Source organism: Ranitomeya variabilis, chromosome 3 (genome assembly GCF_051348905.1).
Source record: "Ranitomeya variabilis isolate aRanVar5 chromosome 3, aRanVar5.hap1, whole genome shotgun sequence".
Lineage (NCBI taxonomy): Eukaryota > Metazoa > Chordata > Amphibia > Anura > Dendrobatidae > Ranitomeya > Ranitomeya variabilis.
In genome coordinates this window covers 656,056,753-656,078,837 of record NC_135234.1, presented here as the reverse complement: position 1 = coordinate 656,078,837, position 22,085 = coordinate 656,056,753, and the positions used below count along the sequence as shown (strand labels likewise).

Genomic DNA, 22,085 nt, shown 5'->3' with positions numbered 1-22,085 from the left:
TGCAGTTCTCACAATCAGCTGACCTTGAGAACTTACTTGCCTAGTAACTGGAGATAACCCCAGCGGTCACGTGGACGGCAGTTCTCGAGGTGAGTTCAGTCATCGCGAGAACTGCAGTGGACGCGGATTTCCGCCGGTCACAAGGTAAGAGATTATTTAAATTAGTTTGCATGCGTAGTAAGCTGCGTGTCCGCAGTTTCTACGCATGTGACTAATAATTAGATGCGATTTTACCTCATCTAATGATAGGCAATGGGAAATTTACGCTGCGGGGACGAAGCGTTTCTGCATCGTAAATAGACGTGCTGCGGTCTTTAAAGACGTGCCGCATGTCTGGTTACGCAGGTCTGCCGCATGTGTCTTTTAGCACATAGTGAAGATGGGATTTCATGAAATCCCCTTCACTATGCTGTAACATCTGGACGCTGCGGATGTATGCCATGGAAACATACCCTTAAAGGGAATATGCTGCAATGTTTATTGTTGTGTTAATAATTACTGATGATCTGATTTATTTTTCAAATAAAATGTCACATTTGAACGTTTATTATTTCTGCCATTTTTGTTTGCTCGTGTGTTGAGCTGGCCGTACATGTTAGATGGCTGTTGGCTGAATGAGGCTTCCGCCCATCGTTGGGCCGGTAGACATTTCACCTGACACCCCTGAGCGCTGTCAGAAAGCCGCCGGCTGACACATCGGATGGCGGTTTGTCTCCAGAAGAAGTATGTGCTCAGCAGGCCGAAATTGGACATTGCGCGATCAACATCTCTCCCGACCATCATTCGGCCGGCATCTGTACACAATACTGTCAGCAGAACCTGCCGATATCAGCCGTTTCAGCTGACATTAGTCTAATGTGTATGGGTGCCCGAAGTGTTGGAGCACAACAAATACGGTCTCCGCTGGAAACTGCACTTCCCCCTTGGGTGTCCAGGTCACAGCTGTGGGGGAAGCCAGCTGTCAGGTTATTGGAGCCCAAAGCAGTGCGCTTAGCGAGAGTGAGGGCAGCCTGACATTGTACCACTAGTGCCAGGCTATCGAGCTATTCTCACCCCTGGAATACTGGTTACCGCGGACTCGTGACCTCTTCTGATGAGCTTAGAAGACACAGCAGTAAAGCCTCCTTCTTGCGTCTCTCTATCACAGACACTGAGCGGAGCCATGTATCTAGTCTTATCATATGTGATACAGTCCACGTAGCCATGTTTCAAAGCGCATCATGTGTGCTAGTCTGCGGAGCCATGTTTCTAATGTTATCTCGTGTAATACTATATATATATTGAATGACATCATATGTGATGTTCTCCGTGTATTACGGTAAATCCTATCATGTGTGATACAGTGAAGTCGTGCTGCCAACCATCCGCTGTGACACTGTCCGCATGTCGGTATTCCTTTGCAGTCACCAGCAAAATGTTTTTGCAAAAGACTTAAGGGAGGAAGAAGTTTAGGATCACAGTGCACACACCTAGAAGTGTAGGGAGAAGGGACATCAGACACATGGGAAGTCTCAGCAGCTGCTCCCCCTAGTGTTGAAAATATAAAAAATTTTCAAGTCTTGTTCATATTTTATAGCATTAAAAAAAAATTACTTAATTTTTATGCAAAAATTGAAAAAAAATGTTTTGATGCTACATTTTCTTAAACGCCATACCAACATATGACATACAGTTACGGCATAAGCTGGCTCTTTGACTTTAATGTGGGCTCAGGAACTGAACCTGTATGATGTTTCCTGGCAGATGATAATCAGCCATCAAATGCCTCTTCCAGCCATGCGTGGAGCAGTTTAGATATATGAAAATCTAAAATTGACCGGATCGGTAAACAGTGTAATTAAGAAAAAAAAATCTAAGAGCAAGAATTAACGTTTTTTTCGGACGCTTCAAAAATAATAAAAGGCAATTAAAAAAACGTAACTACTCCTAAATTGTATCAATAAAAATGTTGGCTCGGGGCGCAAAAAAAAACAAGCCCATCAGACAGCCCCAGCAACTAAAAATTTAAACCGTTACGGATCTCGAAAAAAGGCAAAACAATAATTTTTATTTTTACTATATAGTGAACATGGTAAGTAAAAAAAAAAAAAAAAAAACATAACCAAAAAGAATTGTGGAGTTGCACTTTTCTTTGTAGTTTCCACACCCTTGGAATTGTTGTTCCCGCTTTCCAGTACATCACATAACAAAATGAGTCTTGAAAAAGCACAACTCGCCCCACAAAAAACAAGCCCCTCATAAGGCTATGTAAGTAGGAAAAAAAGTCTCGCTCTTGAAAGAAGAAAAATTGAAAACGCAAAAAATGAAAATAGCCATGTCAGGAAGGGGTTAAGGATGGAAGTTATTTTTTTAATGCATTTTCTTTGTTCAGTAATTTTTCAATAACTTGTTTCTGATCACTCCAGATCACTTACTATCACACAATTGTGTTATTTTGTATTTATTTATTTATTTTTTTTGTTTATAAAGCAAGTGCAGTAACGTTTTGTGCGTTCTGTTGGGTGGGATTAATGTTGATGTTCTGTGCTTCCTCCTTCTGCAGAACCTGATGAGGCAGTTCCTGTCTGGCTTAGAATTCCTTCATTTGAACTGTATTGTGCACCGGGACCTGAAGCCAGAGAATATCCTGGTGACCAGCTGTGGACAGGTTAAACTCGCCGACTTTGGCCTGGCACGGATTTACAGCTGCCAGATGGCACTAACCCCTGTGGTAAGTAAAGGGTCCCCATGTCACTTGGCCGTACACATCAGATAAAGGTCAGGGAGCTTGCCAGCGACTCGGTGCATGAGGGCTATGAGACCTCTGCCAGGAACAATGGGCCATTTTGAATTCCTTCTTGCCCGTTCCTTTGATCTAGTGTGTATATAGGGACTTCTTAATGTGCCCCTTTATCTTAGTGGACCTACATATACTTTGGGACATGTAGTTGGTTTCAGTCTGCCAGGAGCATCACTGTTTGGGCTCATGGAGGGGGGTTGTAAGTTATGGACTATAGAGATGGACGATAAAGCCAAAGGTGAGGAGTTTTCTTGTTGTAAAGCATATTACAAAAATGGAATACTCAAGGAAGCTATAATATCAAGACAAAAACTTGACCATGGTTATGACCACTAGCAACCAGCTATCTGTCACTATATCAGTGGTCGTAACCATGGATACCAAAGGTCCTGCAGTGCCTGCACATGAGGAAGGAGACATAGCAAATCAGAAAAACTGTACTACATTTCTAATTGGAGGTATTTGCTAATATTCTTATTATTACACCTACTACATAGAGGGATAGGATCTTGGCCATGGGAATACCCCTTTAAATAATGTAGGTAGATAGAGATGAAAACTGTAAGTCACTTTGAAGGTTATATTTACCATGTATAACAGCCCAATAGCCCAAAGGTAATCCGCAATGTACAGGGCCCTAAATTTGGGTGCAACTAGACTGATGGTGCCGTGCCCTGATAATACGGCGTTATTGAAGTGTTCAATAATAATAATACCATAATATATAGTGTATATGTGAACATTGAACCTTTTACCTGCACATGGTAAATGTTCACAATAGTCATTGTACGGCTGCACTGCAGTAATGAATGTCCCGCTTTATAAAGGTAAAAGGTGCCGCTGATATCGTGACCTTCAGAATAGTTCCCCAGAAATGACCTTCTTTCCAAACTTGCCTCTGAGGGAAGTCCCGGATGGTTCGTTCAGCTGTCGGAGAGAAGGTTGCAGGATGATGCTGGAGCGCCCCGTCTCGCTTGCTATGCTGTGTGCAGCGCTCCGGCCGGCCACGCTGTGAGACCCTCGTGAAGCTGGTGTGTGACGCCACATCACATACTACAGTGTGCCAATCCAGCCCCCAAAACCGATGCATTTCAAAGACACGGCCCTTCCTTACATTAAAATGTGTTTGTATTCGTCAAATCTTTTTAGCGCACTTAATCAATTATGCCTGCCCAGTAGGAAAACTAGCAATGCCCGCAAAGACTGAAGCATGGATATGTAACGAAGCTTTACTGCGCCATAGCCACACCTTGGGTAAGAAGGGCCACGAGCCTGTTATTGTGGCTGAATTGGCACACTGTAGTACCTAAAGTGACATCGCAATATCCAGAATCGGCCTTTACACTGTCCTCTTTTCTGACAGCATTACATCTTCAGCAGCGCCGTAGTAAAACTACATCTCCAAGTATTAGACATTTTCAACAGATCAGCACTACTGATAACGTCTCCTCAGAGTATACTTGGGTGTTACCTAAGCTTCTGGGTGGGCTCGTATATTATGTTCCAGTCCCTGCGGCTGCATGGTTTGTGGCTGTTAGACAGCGTCAACACGTGAGGATTCCCTAACAAACAGGCAATCCCTACATGTGTTCAGGCTGGGTAACAGCCACAAACCATGCAGCCGCCGGGACTGGAACATAATATCCGAGCACGCCCAGATACTCGGTTAACACCAGAGCGTGCTTGGATAAGACGTTTGCTCATCACTGATCAGCACACACCTGTTTCCTCTACCGGCAGCTCTACATCCCCTAAGCATTTACCTCCCAGATTGACAGGTTACTCGTCACTGTTTTAACCCATTTTTTCACTTGGACATCTTTTGATCACTTTCCTCAAAACTGTCTCCCCATCTGCACCTCACTAATAATTTGGGGGCTCCTTACTGCAAAAACTAAAATGAAAATGTGTGGAAAAGCCACCTAGGCCTGGGTCGTAGGGTGCAGAATGATGTGTACATCCTGTACAGCGGTTATCAAAATGTGCCATAAATCTGGAGCAAAAAGGTGCGAGAAAACTATGGCTTCAGACACTTTATAAGTATGCACAAAAGTGTCCAAAACATAATAATGCATACTCATTTATAGGAAAGATCGAACATTTGTAATCAATATATAAATCCTAAATCTCCCCTTCTGCTCAGTCATTGAGTAACAGCCTGCGGTGCGACTGTAGCTCTGATGTGTGACCGTGTATCGCAGCTGTCCGTCCCCACTGTTGTGCTCCATTTACATAAAGCCGCCCGTCCGCCTACAGTTGTTGGTGGTAATTTCCTTGCATGACGTTTGTTACTGATTCTACATTTTCTGGGGAATTTTTCAGCCAGTTTCTCATTATCACCATGTCCCCCGGATGCTTTCTAAATGACTTCTCTGAGTCTTTTATGCCCAATGCTCATTTCCCCTTTTCTCTCTTTAAATGTTTTTTGCTGCTTTGTGTCGTGACTACAGTTGCGGGGGTGGGGATGACTCATTTGTAATATTTGAGGCTTGTAGTGGTCAGTATGAGCGCTGTGGTTGAGCATTCCTTGTGTGCATAGCTTGCCGAATATGTCATGGGACAGGATGTAACAGGCTGGCCGAGTGCATGTAATTGTGTGATTATGTCATATATTCTGCTTGTACATGTGTGTATGGCAGTGTAGGACATTGTATTATTATTATATTCACTCTACTATAGAATGCTGCAGAAATGTGAAGGAAAACCCCAAAACTCAACCTTTTTTTGCTGGTGCCTTCTCCACTCTTCCACCTAAAAAGTGAATCCTCTGCCGCATCCATTTTTTGCTTTCATTTTTCAGTTCCACCTTTTGTTCCTTTGACCTTGCTGTTTTGAAGATTCATGTTGTTTTTTTTGTTTTTTGTTTTGGATATGATTAAAGGGAACCTGTCATGTAGATAAGAATAAGAAAACTGCTATTAACCTGCAGATATGGGGGTTAATCTGCAGGTTAATAGCATTCTGAAGCACTGAAAGCCCCGCTGCCAGGAGGAAGTTAACTTTATTACCACCTCCCAACCGATAGCCTTGGGCTTTCAGCCACTCTGTGTATAGTGAGCGGCAGCTATAACAGCGCCCCCGGCACTGACTGACAGCCGGCTCACTATTAGCCATCAGTTTAGCCCCATATCTGTAGGTTAATGGCCTTTTTTTATATACATTGTGGTTTTCTGTTGAATTAAAAAAAAAAAAAAAAAAAAATCGTCCTATTTTGGTCTTCCGTAAAAAAAAAAAAAAAAGTTAAAATATTTTGTACCTGTGATTGTTCTATGTATCGTCGTGCCTTGTGCTCTTTGCTTCCTCCTATTAGTTCCCGTTAGGCTTCTGTCTGTCATTACAACCTATCTGCACAGCATGACACCAGCACATGTTGCAATGAGGTGATTAGGTAACAGTTAAAGGGAACCTGTCACCCCCAAAATGGAAGTTGAGCTAAGCCCACCAGCATCAGGGGCTTATCTACAGCATTCTGTAATGCTGTAGATAAGCCCCCGATGTATCCTGAAAGATGAGAAAAAGAGGTTAGATTATACTCACCCAGGGGCGGTCCCGCTGCGGTCTGGATGGGCGTCGCGGTCCAGTCCGGGGCCTCCCATCAAAAGAATCATTCCAGAATGCTGTAGATAAGCTCCTGATGCCGGTGGGCTTAGCTCAACTTCCATTTTGGGGGTGACAGGTTCCCTTTAAGATGTTGCCATCACTTAAATAAACCAGGATGATGGTTAAAGGGACGTTGTCAGCACAGAATGACTGTTTAACCCAAGCACAGGCGCTCGCTGCTTCACGGGCCGATCATTTGTATACACCTTCCCACCTGCTTGGTTCCCAGCGATCTCCATCCTTCTTTGAGTTGTCAATCAAATAATAGGAGGGTAGAAATGTAGGGAAAACAAGCAGGTGGGAAGGTGTATATAAATGCTTGGCCCCGCTGTGAGCTTCAATTCCACATACATCCTGAGACTAGGTGTGGTGTAAGTACACCAGCTTCATCAGGTTGAAGATCTGTTTTTAATTATGACTTTGATTTGTATTGTCGTGTGACAAATTAATTTTGTTTGTTGTTAGTTGTTTTGAGTTTTTTTTTTATTTGCGGAAAAACCACAAAGCAGCAAAGAAACTTGTAATAAAACTGTAAACTGATGGTGAAGTGAATGGTGTGATCCTACCTGCATTCTCATCCTGTGGTGATGGATAGCCATTTAAATAGCATTTTCCTATACAATGTCCCAGTATCATTTTAGGGTACAGGGTGCCAAGAGAAGTGAGAAAATGATCATTTCCTTGTCAAATGTATTCAGTATTTTACATCATGGGTTCAGTTATACTCCGTATAAAACATCAAAGAAATAATTCATTGAGAAACACTTTTCTTCATTCCCTTTTATCATTTTTTGGGGCGGCTCACACGCCCCTGTGATGAGTAAGGCCTGATCAGCAGTTTCCTTGTTATTTGGCAGTATCATTACTATATCTATAAGACAAGTTGAATCCGTGTCCTCTGGGGATTTTCCAGAATAGTTAGGATTTATAATTCATGAGATTCCTCCCTTTCCATACATCGAAGAAAACGCAGCTATGTTCTCTGTACCAGTCCATACTTGCTCCTGTGTCCGCTCATGGTGTATTTCCCTTGTATATCAGTTACTTCTCTCCCTTTTGGAGCCTCCTTCTCTGTAAATCCTCTCTCCCTGACTGCGCCTCTGCATATAAATACCGGCCTCTTGTTTGTCTGTGGAGTGTTCTCATCTGTAATGTTACTGTTCCTCTCACATTTATGATGCAATAATATCTTTATCATATAAAAGGGAATGTCTCATCAGATAATGGCCAACTTTATATATCCAGAAAATATATAAATATATACACTGCTCAAAAAAATAAAGGAAACACTAAAATCCCACATCCTAGATATCACTGAATGAAATATTCCAGTTGTAATTCTTTACTCATTACATAGTGGAATGTGTTGAGAACAGTAAAACCTAAAAATGATCAACGTAAATCACAACTAATAGTCCACGGAGGTCTGGAGTTGGAATGATGCTCAAAATCAAAGTGGAAAATGAAGTTACAGGCTGATCCAACTTCAGTGGAAATGCCTCAAGACAAGGAAATGATGCTCAGTAGTGTGGGTGGCCTCCACGTGCCTGTATGATCTCCTTTCAATGCCTGGGCATGCTCCTGATAAGGCGGCGGATGGTCTCCTGAGGGATCTCCTCCCAGACCTGGACTAAAGCATCCGCCAACTCCTGGACAGTCTGTGGTGCAACGTGACGTTGGTGGATGGTGCGAGACATGATATCCCAGATGTGTTCAATCGAATTCAGGTCTGGGGAACGGACGGGCCACTCCATAGCTTCAATGCCTTCATCTTGCTGAACTGCTGACACACTCCAGCCACATGAGGTCTGGCATTGTCCTGCATTAGGAGGAACCCAGGGCCAACCGCACCAGCATATGGTCTCACAAGGGGTCAGAGTATCTCATCTCGGTATCTAATCGCAGTCAGGCTACCTCTGGTTAGCACATGGAGGGCTGTGGAGCCCTCCAAAGAAATGCCACCCCACACCATTACTGACCCACTGCCAAACCGGTCATGCTGAAGGATGTTGCAGGCAGCAGATCGCTCTCCACGGCGTCTCCAGACTCTGTCATGTCTGTCACATGTGCTCAGTGTGAACCTGCTTTCATCTGTGAAGAGCACAGGGCGGCAGTGGTGAATTTGCCAATCCTAGTGTTTAGTGGCAAATGCCAAGCTTCCTGCACGGTGTTGGGCTGTGAGCACAGCCCCCATCTGTGGATGTCAGGCACTCAGACCATCCTCATGGAGTTGGTTTCCAACCGTTTGTGCAGACACATGCACATTTGTGGCCTGCTGGAGGTCATTTTGCAGGGCTCTGGCAGTGCTCCCCCTGTTTCTCCTTGCGCAAAGGCTGAGGTAGCGATCCTACTGCTGTGTTGTTGCCCTCCTACGGCCCCCTCCACGTCTCCTGGTGTCCTGGCCTGTCTCCTGGTAGCGGCTGCAGCTTCTGGACACTATGCTGACAGACACAGCAAACAGCATGTGCACAGTGTGTGTGTGTGTATGTATATATGTATGTACGTACGTACATACGTTCTTTCAAGAAATTCACAGGCACATTAGCAGCGACAGACTGACACTGACCCTATTCATTTGTACAGGAGCATCTACTGAGCGTGTTCATACATGACACCGCCTATTGTGAATGGGGCATTGTGTTATCTACTGTATGTAGAGGTGTTACCCTTCATTGTAATCCTGCCTGTGATAATGAGCCTGCTGAAAAGTTATCTGTACAGAACAGGAAGTGTGAATCTAAAATAGCCCCAGTGAACAGTGTGAAAATTGCAAGATTTCACTTGTCTTTTAATACAGATTTTGATATTAAAACTAAAAAAATGCAGAAATTAAAAAATCAAAAACATAACACAAAAATGTAATTTTCTTTATCCGTCTGCTCCGCAGCTGTGCTCCGATTGTCGTGCGAGAGGCTCGGAGCACAGTAGCGTGACGCTCGGCTCACACTCGCAGCAGAGCTGGCCCCTCGGGTCATTAGCACGTCGCATTGCATGCTATACACTGGTGTGACTCCAGCCCAAGGCACAACTTCCACATGAGCCCCATGTTCCCTTGTTCTACATGTCGTTCTCTGCTGTTTTATAGAGATGTGGCTACAGCCGGATGGTTGAGGGTTCTGGCATGTTCCTGCTGTAAGAGCGAGGGGGCAATATTTGGGTACAGAGTTGTTCACATGACACTGAGGAGGAGACTTTATTTGTTGATTTAAGAAAAAACTTTTTCACCTGGAGTCAGATGGTTTTACTGCACATGACCTGCCCCTAGGGGCGTTTTCTTTTTGGCTTGAGTGGGAGATTTTGTGCTTGCAAAAAAAACTGCAGGTCGTGTATTATGGATTTTTTAACTTGTTTTTTTTTTAATGTATATATTTTATTGGGTACACAAATTGCTTTGTGCTAATTTCATTTCAGTAACGTCTCTCCTTTGCCTGTAGGTTGTGACTCTGTGGTACCGAGCCCCGGAGGTGTTGCTCCAGTCCACGTATGCCACACCAGTAGACATCTGGAGCGTAGGATGCATCTTTGCTGAAATGTTCAGACGGAAGTAAGTGATCTATGCAATGACATGCAGCAGCCATAGAAAAACGGATACATGGAGAGCGCAGTCTATGGGCAAACGCCTGATTCAACAGCGATATCGTCATGTGCTCCCTTATCTATCCGTATCCATGGTTTGCACTAATGTACTAGAGTCATTAAACGATTATTGGGTTTAGAAAAATTAACCTACTTCCATTCTGTTGAGCCCACACCCTTCTTGCGGCCATGCTTTGGACTTTGTGCCTATAAACATCAGTTGAAAGGATACAGAGGCCACCTATTGCGGTAGCAGTGGCTGTCTATGAGGGTGTCCATGTTTTCCCCTTTTTGCAAACGTTGGAGGAAGAACAAAAACAAAATAAGATGATGGCTAAAAAGCCATGGCCAGCTCACCGATCCTTACAGGCGCACGGAGCTTCGTCTCGGATCCAGACGAGGGATAATTACAAAGTAGAAACAGAAGGTGCTCCAGCTCCAATAAAAGAGATTCTTTATTAATGGTTAAAATCCAGTGACATAATAGATCCTTGCTGTAGTACAAATGTGGGGGTACAGAGCCCATGCAACGCGTTTCGATCGCTGCCGATCTTAATCAATGCATGCTTCAACAAAGAAACAGTGATTATTTTATAAAATAATGAACCAATACAATGCTGAGTTCAGATCACATGACTTATACCACAGATTTGGCAAATGAAATAGTCCTGCTCAAGCAATGCAACAATGGAACATTCATATAACTTTATTAAACATTAAATACATGAAACATTGTACGATTTAAAAGAAGAAAGAAAGAAAGAAAAAAAAAAACACACAGAAAAAAGAAAAGAAAAAAGGGAAATGGAAAGTTAGCAATAATGGTACATAATTTCGTTTTTTCTGTTTAAACCACCAGGATGTCTCGTTTGTAAATTATACACCCAAAACGCTTCCCTAGTTAGCAGACGTCTTTTAATGTCTCCACCTCGTTGTGGTAAACTAACTTTCTCAATTCCCTGAATAGTCATGTTGGACACATTACCAGAGTGATATACATTAAAATGTTTGGCAACAGCTGAAGTATTTCTATTTATGGCGTTACTACTTACTACCAGTAGTAACGCCATAAATAGAAATACTTCAGCTGTTGCCAAACATTTTAATGTATATCACTCTGGTAATGTGTCCAACATGACTATTCAGGGAATTGAGAAAGTTAGTTTACCACAACGAGGTGGAGACATTAAAAGACGTCTGCTAACTAGGGAAGCGTTTTGGGTGTATAATTTACAAACGAGACATCCTGGTGGTTTAAACAGAAAAAACGAAATTATGTACCATTATTGCTAACTTTCCATTTCCCTTTTTTCTTTTCTTTTTTCTGTGTGTTTTTTTTTTTTTTTTTTCTTTCTTTCTTCTTTTAAATCGTACAATGTTTCATGTATTTAATGTTTAATAAAGTTATATGAATGTTCCATTGTTGCATTGCTTGAGCAGGACTATTTCATTTGCCAAATCTGTGGTATAAGTCATGTGATCTGAACTCAGCATTGTATTGGTTCATTATTTTATAAAATAATCACTGTTTCTTTGTTGAAGCATGCATTGATTAAGATCGGCAGCGATCGAAACGCGTTGCATGGGCTCTGTACCCCCACATTTGTACTACAGCAAGGATCTATTATGTCACTGGATTTTAACCATTAATAAAGAATCTCTTTTATTGGAGCTGTTGGAGGAAGAAGCAGGATCAGACATGCTACAATTGAACATGCCCTCCCCATTATGTCGCATTCACGCTTTCCAAAGAGCACAGTCGTTCATGGAGAAATGGCTCTCGGCTAGCAGCTACCTGGGCTGCTTGTGTCCCCGCTGTGGAGCGTTACATGTGCTCTGATTTCTCTAAGAAATTACACACTGAAACTTCTGGGCGCCCAAAAAGTGGAGGACTGGTTGAAGGAGGCACACTATTCACATGTGTAAAGCATGTCTGCATGTTCAGTCTTCGCCTGAGAGCTTTGTGCACCTTTTTGGAGGCTTTTTTAATATCCATTTTAATAATATGTGAATTTTATCACCTATTACCACTTTTATAATTAGTTAAAAATGTTGCACTATTTATCGTCTGCAACATAAACTGAATAAAACTTCATTACAAAAGTGATTTTGCATGCATTTCTTTGAAATTTAGAAAGGTGTACATATCTTTTAGAACTGGCAGGATTTAGAGGGGTTGTCCACTTTAACATTTGTAGCCCTTAAGGTGACTTATGTGTCAAATTCCAATCTGAGCTTTGCTCGCCCTCCCCAGGTTCTGCATTGCCACTCTGCTGCTGTTCTAGTCTCTGTTGATCGGCTGCAGCGGTGATGTCATATCTACAGCTCTGCAGACAATCACTGAGCTTGGGCAGTATTGTCTGCATGAGCCATTGAGCTCTACGGAGACCGGAGCAGCAGTGGAAACGGAGCCCTGGAGCAGTACAGCTTGGGTTACGTAACGTTACAAATATCTGGGCCTGCGGGCTCATAAGAGAAGAAAATGGGCAAGCCATTTAATCATGGGTTCAGAATTGATTTATCCCCTATCAACAGGAAAGGGATAATTTGCTGATAACTGGGGGGCGATCGATGGAAGTGTCAGTGATCCTAGTAATGGGGCTCATCAGTGCCCCCTCGTCTGAGCGGAGGAACGCGTTCTTGACCTGACATCTACCCCTGTCAAGATGGGGCTCTGCAGAGCCCCATTCTCAGGACCACGGAGGGGCTGAATGGTTGGACCCCTTTGGTTGGGGGATAACGTTCTGGAAAGATAAATGTTCATGTTCTCTTTATTCTTACAGGCCTCTCTTCTGTGGGAATTCAGAAGCTGACCAGCTCTGCAAGATTTTTGAGTAAGTTGCATTAGGGAAACTATGGGAATAACAAAGAATATAATGTGCAAATGTGACGACTCCTCCAGCTCCTTCACACACACTTTTTACAGTATTTTTTTTTAATTGTAATTGGAAAAAATGTCCTGAAGTTTTATGGTTTTCTCATTTTTTGGACAATGTTTAGAAGCATTTTTGGTGTTTAATTTTTTAACATATTAATACAATTTTTTGTTTCCATGTTCCATATGAAAGCCTATGGGGACTGCACCAGAGGATGCGGCTTTGTGGGATAAAAAAAAGCAAAAAGTAAACTTTTCAGTAATGTGCTAAAGATTTACAGATCGCATCTGACCATGCAGTTAAACACGCCAAAGGAAATGTCAGGAGAAAATGCTGCCAAATATTGTGTGTGATTTCAGCCTAAAGAGACTATTAGGCCGCATAGTGACCTGATGGGATGCCTGGGATAGATGTACACTGTAGAAAAATAATATTTGTCTTGTTTTTCCGCTGCGCCTCTTCGCCATGTAAGCCCTGCGTCGGTGAGTCAGCCTGTGCGTGGTACAAGGGCTCCTTATAGTCATCGGTGTCTTCTAGAAAGCTAATTCGGAGCACAATAAGACGAGCACTAAGCCTTGCGGATCTGACTGCCCACTGTGCTTGTGCGCGTAGTGAAGGGCGCGGGGGCGTCTTTCTCTATACACTACTCGGACCAGACTAAGGCTAGGTTCACATTGCGTTAATGTGTGCACACTAACCGACAGCGTTGCACGGCGAAAATGTCGCAATTAACGCCGTGCAACGGGTCCGTTAGCGCACCCATTGACAGCAATGTGAAGTTTCCCTGTAGCGCATCGCTAGCGCGTGCCTTTTTCGGTTCGCGCTAGCGATGTGCCGTTCTTCTGTGGCGCGCCTCGGACGCTGCTTGCAGGGATCTGCGAGAGCGGGGACGTTAACGCGACCCCTAAATAAACATTGCGTTAGGGCAATCCGTTTAGCGCTAGCGGATTGCGCTAACGCAATGTGAACCTAGCCTAACACATGGATGCTGTGATTTTTTTTTCACGCCTACCTGAGAGCCTGTGCACAGAAAATACATTTGTCTGAACTTAGCTTAAAGCCATGTTCACACATTTGTAGAGAATTTCCCCTGCAAATCTGGCCAGGAATGTGCAGACAGCGTGCATGTCTACCTTACAGATATGGCAGCGGATTTCTCCTTATTCCTTTGTAAAGTCTTAAATAAGGTGGTTTCCTCAACGAAAATCTGCTTCTATTTTGGTGCTGATTTTTCCCACAAGTGATTGGGATTTTGAAAGCCCCGTTTACGTGCACTGTACAGTAAATTGCTGTGGATTTGCAGTGCGGAATCTGAACTGCAAGCTGTGAAACACGGCCTATGGGAGTAAAGCGCGCAAATGATAACAATACATAAAATGCCAAAAGGAAAAACTCCAGTCTTGAATGACATTTTGTAACAAAAGAATAGAAGCTGCTTTGGAATCTCAGAAACATAAGGAGACCTTCTTTACTTTGTCATTGTGCTTGTTTTGATACATGTCCTTTAATACAGACTTGTTGGGGTGCAGTGTACCGCCATACAGGGTTAATGAATGGGTGTCTTTGTTTTAATATCATTTTCAGGCTAATTATGTAAAGTTTCCTGTTTTTATTTTTGCCTCTAGTAAATTGTGGGATGTCTGGATTTACTACAGCTCCTCAGCCCCATTCATGGCAGGGTAGTTGTAATACCAGACACAACCCACGTACGGGAGTTTCTGGGAGAAAGTAGCTTTATATTGGTAATTGTTGAGAGCCCCTTTCTGAAGTCTTCTCTGGTTGTCCCCTGTCTACAGTATGATTGGACTCCCCTCTGAAGAAGAATGGCCAGAAGACGTCACTTTGTCACGATCGGCCTTCTCACCGATGACTCCGAAGTCAGTAGAGAAGTTCATTCCTGAAATTGATGCCACGGGGGCACAGCTTCTACTAGTGAGTAGTAATGGGTAACAGAAGATCGGGGGCGGACCTGCTATTGGTGCTACCGAAGAGGTACCGGGGGCCCTCATTTACCTCCAAAACTGGTGGGATTGTACATTATGATGTGCTACAAAGGGCTGATATGGTGTCCTGGAACAGGGGCCCCTTCTGTCGGTTCATTCTGATGTTCACTGCCATGAATTAATCTCTAGTTTTATAATACTTACATGGTCTCAAGTAACAGCAAATCCGCTACATGTGAATTTAACCCTTAGGCTACTTTCACACTTGCGTTGGTACTCGGCTGTCACAAAGCGTCGGCGCGACGTACCGACGGAAGTATGTCCTTCCACATTTCCGTCTGCAGTCCCGGGGAGGAAAGAGACAGAGAGAGAGATTTCCTGCCGGGCATGCGCAGTCGGAAAAACACGACACAACGCCCAGAAAAACGTTCCCTTGAACGTTTTTTCCCGACGGGCCACCAAATTCCGACGCAACCAGTGGACGAAGGACAAAACGCGTGGCCATATGTCACGATGCGTCACTAATACAAGTCTATGGGAAAAAAACGCATCCTGCGGGAAAATTTGCAGGATGCGTTTTTTTCACAAAATGACGCGTTGTGACGAGTTCTGAACAACGTAAGTGTGAAAGTAGCCTTACTGTGTCAAATCATATATGGAATTAGCCGGGATCACATACTGACGAGATTCTCTTTGTTTCCAGGAAATGTTAACCTTTAACCCCCTGCGCCGTACATCTGCATCCCAGGCTCTTCATCACGCCTTCTTCTCCGAGGACCACGAGACCGGCTCCACACCAGAACCATTCCCACACGCATGCGCCACAGCAGATGAAGTGAAGTGAAGCTCACCGACACTGGATCCGTCTGCTTTTTACTTCTAGATTATCAATAGAAGATTGCTGATTTTTACCATGACACTAAGCTTCACCCTGCTTCGTTCAATACGTCCACCATGGATTCATTTTTCAGGTGAAAGATTTCTCACGAGGCCGAGCTAGTGTTGCCTGACATTTCAATGCAAAGACCAGCAGTGCGTCATTATCGGGATGACTGCTCACAACACAGGGATTTTCTATTTCACTTTTCTTTTTTTTTTAACTTTATAAGCTGTTTTATGGCACCAACGCCATGAATTCTCCAGATCTATAAGTTAGGTCATGACAATGTGTCCAGTTTTGAGCCACAGATAAACTTTTTATACCCAGTGAAGACATTTTACATAGTCGCCCTCAAGACGTTTCTTAGTATTTATTCCTGGCTCCTTTTCTTTTTTTTTTCTGCTTTTTAAACATTAGTGAATTTAAGACTGACTTGCACCAGCTGTATGGTAACAGGGACCAGAGAGGGGAGATTGGATCAAGGATTGCTGGCCGAGGTGACCCAAAACTCCCCGGCTGTCGCGCACATCCCCTGCCAGGGGCTATTGGGCAGCCAGGAACTTGTAGTCTCAGCTCAAGCATACACACTGCCTACTTCTTTGGCTTATATCTACTATTAAAAACTGACTTGTAATGATCACATCTTTCTTTAAATGTGCAAAGTAAAGAGATTTCTATCTGCATGCAAATGGGACGTTCCCCAATGCGGAATTTACCGGTTTCATATTTTATTAGTCATTTGGTGCATTGTATGGACATCTCTAAGAACATCTCTTCGCTCTGTGTTCTAGCTGCACACTTCTCACGCAGTTTTTTTTCCCCATGCGTTTGAAACATAAGGCTGTGTACCCACAATGAATTTTTGGTGCAAAGTGGATGGGATTTATAGAAATTCTGTGCAAGTTTCAAATCTGCAATGTCAATTTCTCTTGCAGGTACGCTGAGTTTTTTACTTTTCTGTGCAGATTTTCCCCATAGAATTGAATTGGATGTGAAAAATCTGCAGTTTAAAAAATGCACATGTGGTTAAATGTAAGAAAAACGCATATAATATGCAAGTCAGCGTTTCAATAACGTTTTTATTGTCAAACCCAAATATTAGGAAGTATCACAAACAAAGCAGCTTTATTTACACATGACATCGCAATAAGAGACAAAAAAAGCAGCGATAAAAACACAAGTAATGTATTTACATAAAAGGTGCAGAAAATCTGCAACATCAAATACTTAATTGGGGGAACATAGCCTAAGGGTATGTGCACACGCTGCGGATTTTGCTGCGGATCCGCAGTTTTCCCAAAGTTTACAGTACCATGTAAACCTATGGGAAAAAAAACCCGCTGTGCACATGCTGCGGAAAATTCCGCGCGGAAACGCAGCGGATTATTTTCCGCAGCATGTCACTTCTTTCTGCGGATTCCGCAGCGGTTTTCAACATGCACCAATAGGAAAGTGCAGTTGAAAAACCGCAGAGAAATCCGCAGAAGAAACCGCGATAAAATCCGCAGTGAAAACCGCAGTGGTTTTGCACTGTGGATTTTCCAAATCCGCAGCAGAATCCGCAACGTGTGCACATGGCCTAAAAGTGTTTTCCTGCAACTTGTCCATTCTTTGTGTCTTTCACCCATTCCAATGAATAGAGAAAAAAAAAACGCATGTGTGAATGTACGTAGTATTTTTCCTCCAACACTCTGGTTTCTGGTGCTGAAAATTCTGCTGCAAATACTCAGTGTGCACATACCCTTACACAGATAACAGCAGAACTTGCTTCTACTACATCATGATCAGCCAATACAGACTAGGTGGACGCTCTCTAGGCTGGGTGTAGCTTGGTAAGACCTTCATGTAAAGGCTTGATGTTAGAGGCTGACTTATAAAAGTGACTTTATTCCGTGTTGTAATCAGATTTTAATGGATTAACTTGGACTTGTCCGTGGTCATCCTCATATTGGGGAATTTTTTTTTTATTATGGCAATCTCGAGCCATGGCGACTTGATGGATGAACTCTCTGTAGGAAGATCGATCTTGTGCAAACACCTAGATAGCTCTACCAGGGTCTTACCTGCCATTTTCTTGATGGTATCAAGCCATCGGGATGCTGGTCTTCCTCTTCGCCTTGTTCTTTTTATTCTTCTGACCATGATGTCCTTCTCCAGTGATTGCTCTCTTCGTATGATGTTTCCAAGGTACGCAAGTCGTAGCCTGGTGATCCTTGCTTGAAGTGACAGGTGTGGTGTAATTTGTTCTAAAATTGATTTGTTCTTTTACCATCCTTGGTACTGATAATGATCAGTAATTGTGCATCACTCACTTTGGTAGGGAGCAGTTGTGTATCTACAAAAGGGAACCTGTCTCCTCTGAAACCACTATTTACCTGCAGATATATAGTGATGAGCGAATATACTCGTTGCTTGGGTTTTCCCGAGCACGCTCGGGTGACCTCCGAGTATTTGTTATTGAATACATGTGGGAATTCCCTAACAAACAGGCATTCCTCACATGTATTCAGCGTATCTGGAAGCCGTAAATCATACAACTGAGGGGAGGAAAACTATATCTCCGAGCAATAACAAATACTCGGGAGACCACCCGAGCGTACTCGGGGAAAACCCGAGCAACGAGTATACTCGCTCATCACTAACTATATAGACTACAGAATTGTTTTCCCATTGACGTGAATAGGTTTGTTCAAAGCAGAATTGAAATGTTGGTTGTTTTTTTTTTTCATGTGGATTTTGGAGTAGAAACTGCTGTAAAAAACCACATAATAAAAACAAAAACCTGTGTGAACATAGCCTAAGTGCTGCATGTAAAACTAGCTTAAGGCTAGTTCTGCCACCAAGATTCTTGGCATTATTTGAATGGGTACAAATGTTACCAATGCAGTTTTTCTGTTACACTTCTGATTTTGTCGTATGCACACTGCCATGTGGGTCAAAACCAAGAGCAGGTGGAAATCTTTCCTTACGTTTCTCCTGTCTTTAGGTTCCACTCCTAATTTTGGTTTACAAAACTTATTGCAGAATGTGCCTTATTCCCCAAGATAGAGACGAGGAGTGGTATATCCTTTACTGCCAAGTAAAATGTTAGGAGAGAAACATATTGTTGTTGTGGAAGAAGATTCTTTCAGATCTCTATTTTGCTGTTATGTATGATTTTGTAACAAGGGCATGTAGTCCCCAATAAAGCTCATAATATTGTGCTGAGCAGGAACAATATAAATAAATCAGCGGATTATTTGATGAGGACGTTGGTGCATCAAACAGAACGCTGGACTTGGTAGAAGTCTACCCTGAGGTTTCCATTTTGTGTATCTGTTGTGCATAATAAAGAGGTTTCAGACTCTCATGATGACTGCATTTCCCTTTGAAAGTGTCCTTTCTTGTAGATCCACTTCTGCTTTAGAAAACTGAAGAAACAAAATATTTTAAAGGCTCCATTGCACATAATGTTCTGTTCATTTGCTAGCCTGACTATGCATTTAGGTATGTTCACACGTCTATTTACTTTGCCTGTCCATAGAAATGGAATGTCTAATGTCCAAAACGTAATATTAACCATGTCAACGTTAAGTAGCAGGTCCTCAGAGGTGGCACCCCTACAAATCTGTTTTGACAACACACAACAAATGCACTGGTTGCATTGTTGAGAATGTAACCTTAAAGAGGTTAGCCACTTCCCTTTACAATCTAACCATCACTTCTGTCCATAAAAAATATCATTTTGATGTTGCAGAGTGTGTAAAAGCCTTTCACGCCATGCTTTTGCGAAATGTTACAAATCTGTCAGAGCTTGACCTCCCTTCTGTCAGCATTTACAGACTGTGGCTGGAGAGGGGAGAAAGTGTCTCAGGGAGGGTGGAGAATTAGGCTTAAAAAAAAAAAAAGCACATGGAGATACTATAATATAGAAATAAAAGCTGGATAGATCTTCTGTTGCTATGTTGGCTAATGGTGACAAACGCACCATGGAGCTCACATCCTGCCCATACTACTTAGGCCGGTTTCACACGTCAGTGATTCCGGTACGTGAGGTGACAGTTTCCTCACGTACCGGAGACACTGACACACGTAGACCCATAAAAATCAATGCATCTGTTCAGATGTCATTGATTTTTTGCGGTCCGTGTGCCAAACACGGAGACATGTCAGTGTTCGTGGGAGCGCACGTTTTACACGGACCCAATAGAGTCAATGGGTCCGCGTAAAACACGGACCTCACACGGACATTCTCCGTCTGGGGTCTGTGTGCGTGCAGGAGACAGCACTACAGTAAGCGCTGTCCCCCCCACATGGTGCTGAAGCCGGTATTCATATCTTCCCTGCAGCAGCGTTTGCTGTAGAGAAAATATGAAGAATAGTGTTAAAAATAAAGATTTAGGTGTCCGCCGCCCCCTGTGCGCCCCCCCGCTGGTCAGAAAATACTTACCCGCTCCTTCCTGGTCTGGCCGCGCCTCCTACTGTATGCAGTCACGTGGGGCCGCTCATTTACAATCATGAATAGTCGGCTCCGCCCCTATGGGAGGTGGAGCCACATATTCATGACTGTAAATGATCGGCCCCACGTGACCGCATGCAGGAGAAGCCGCGGCCAGACCAGGAAGCAGCGAGGGAGCGGGTAAGTATTTTCTGACCAGCGGGGGGGCGCACAGGGGGTGGGGGGGCGGCGGACACATGGATCTTTATTTTAAACACTATTCTTCATATTTTCTCTGCAGCAAACGCTGCTGCAGGGAAGATATGAATCGCAGCTTCAGCACCATGCAGAGTGGGTACCACACGCTCCGTGTGGTACCCACTCGCCATACGGGCGGCATACGTGTGCCGCACGTATGGCCTCCGTGAGTCCCAGGCACACGGACACGGATAACTCCGGTACCGATTTATTCCGGTACCGGAATTATCTGGACGTGTGGGACAGCCCTTAGAGAGATGCTCCCACCAGAGCATTGGTAAACTTGGCTCAGGATGCAAACTGCATATTGGAGGATTTGAAAGTAGGAAGATTGCAGTCTGAATATTACTGCTATTGTCGTAACTAATGGTATCCACTAACATATGTAAAGATCTTTTACCCCGCCCTTCCATGTTAAAGGTGGCCATAACCTTTAAGTTGAGGGGGCTACTAGATAAAACCCAATGACTTGGATTTTCTCATTCACAATAAAACAATGTAGGCCCAGTGATAAATTAGTGGACACATGAGAAAAGGAATCTGTGGAGCAGAACCATGCAGTCTTGACTGGACAGATGTTTCAATATGGCAATGTTCATTAGATGTGTATTTCCTCAGCTTCAGGATGGAGGAAGACACTAAAGTGACGTTACTTGCTGTGGCCACCCATTCAACCTGCAGCGCTGACCTCTTATAAGAGACATTTACAGCACATCTATAATATATACCACAAGTGACTGACACATGCGGGTCTAACACTTATCTCCAGGACAGAGGTACTCCAACCCCCTAGTCCAGCTGGCATCTCCACTACTGGTCAAACACCAGTAGAATTAGGAGCCCTCTCTCCTGCAGCTTGAGGTGGGTCCTATCACTGGCAACATTACTCCTTGGAGTCAGGTAAGACGCCTCTCACCCAGCCAAACCAGATCTCACACTTTGCAACGACGAGGGGCAATACCTCGAAACAGTGTGTGTGTAAATTGAGATTTTGGCTTTTATCCCAAGTCATGTCACAAGACTCGTTAAGAGTCTATATTTACCTTCAGGATCGCTACCTCCTATAGGTGGCACTAGTGTTCTAATCCTCTTCCTCTCTGGAGAGACAATTTGCCTACCTCTGGCACTCGCACCTAATAATTACCTTGCCCACTTCCGTGCCAATGCTTCTTGGGTCATTTCCCTGTCTCTGCTTACATCCCTTTGAAGACAGATGAGACTTAAGGTGCCGTCACACTCAGCGACGCTACAACGAGCCGATCGCTGCAGCGTCGCTGTTTAGGTCGCTGTAGAGACGTCAAACACAGCAGCTCCAGAACGATGCAGGAGCGATCCAGTGACGTAATGGTGACTCACTTATCGTTCTCACAGGTCGTTAGCTCCATGTAAAACATTGCTGGCATCGTTGCTTTTGATGTCAAACATGACGATACACGCCGATCTGACGACCAAATAAAGTTCTGGACTTCTAGCTCCGACCAGCGATATCACAGCGGGATCCAGATCGCTGCTGCGTGTCAAACACAACGAGATCGCTATCCAGGACGCTGCAACGTCACGGATCGTTGTCGTTCTCGTAAAGTTGCTGAGTGTGAAGGTACCTTTACAGCTAAATCAAAGGATTGTAGCAGTGCCCATGGCCAAAGCCAGCTATTCTCAGCGGTGGTCATACGTCCTTCCAGACAGAGCATGAATCAACAACAGCAGAGGGGGAGGGTGTATCGTTTCATTATTTTACACCATTTGAGAGATTAGG

The 22,085-nt window shown here is 43.6% G+C and overlaps 1 protein-coding gene across 2 annotated transcripts in view; it reads left to right on the top strand.

Annotated features, from left to right (window-relative positions):
- The window catches only part of CDK4 (cyclin dependent kinase 4), a 52,706-nt gene extending 33,692 nt beyond the window's left edge, over nt 1–19,014 (top strand). The window contains exons 4-8 of one of the 2 annotated variants that reach the window (XM_077297785.1): nt 2,543–2,710; nt 9,814–9,923; nt 12,739–12,789; nt 14,628–14,763; nt 15,478–19,014. In XM_077297785.1, coding sequence (XP_077153900.1) covers nt 2,543–2,710; nt 9,814–9,923; nt 12,739–12,789; nt 14,628–14,763; nt 15,478–15,618 — 606 coding nt within the window. In that variant the 3' untranslated portion in view covers nt 15,619–19,014. The remainder of the gene's footprint in view (nt 1–2,542; nt 2,711–9,813; nt 9,924–12,738; nt 12,790–14,627; nt 14,764–15,477) is intronic. The other variant, XM_077297786.1, reaches the window with a different exon arrangement.
- Nucleotides 19,015–22,085: the final 3,071 nt, after the last annotated feature.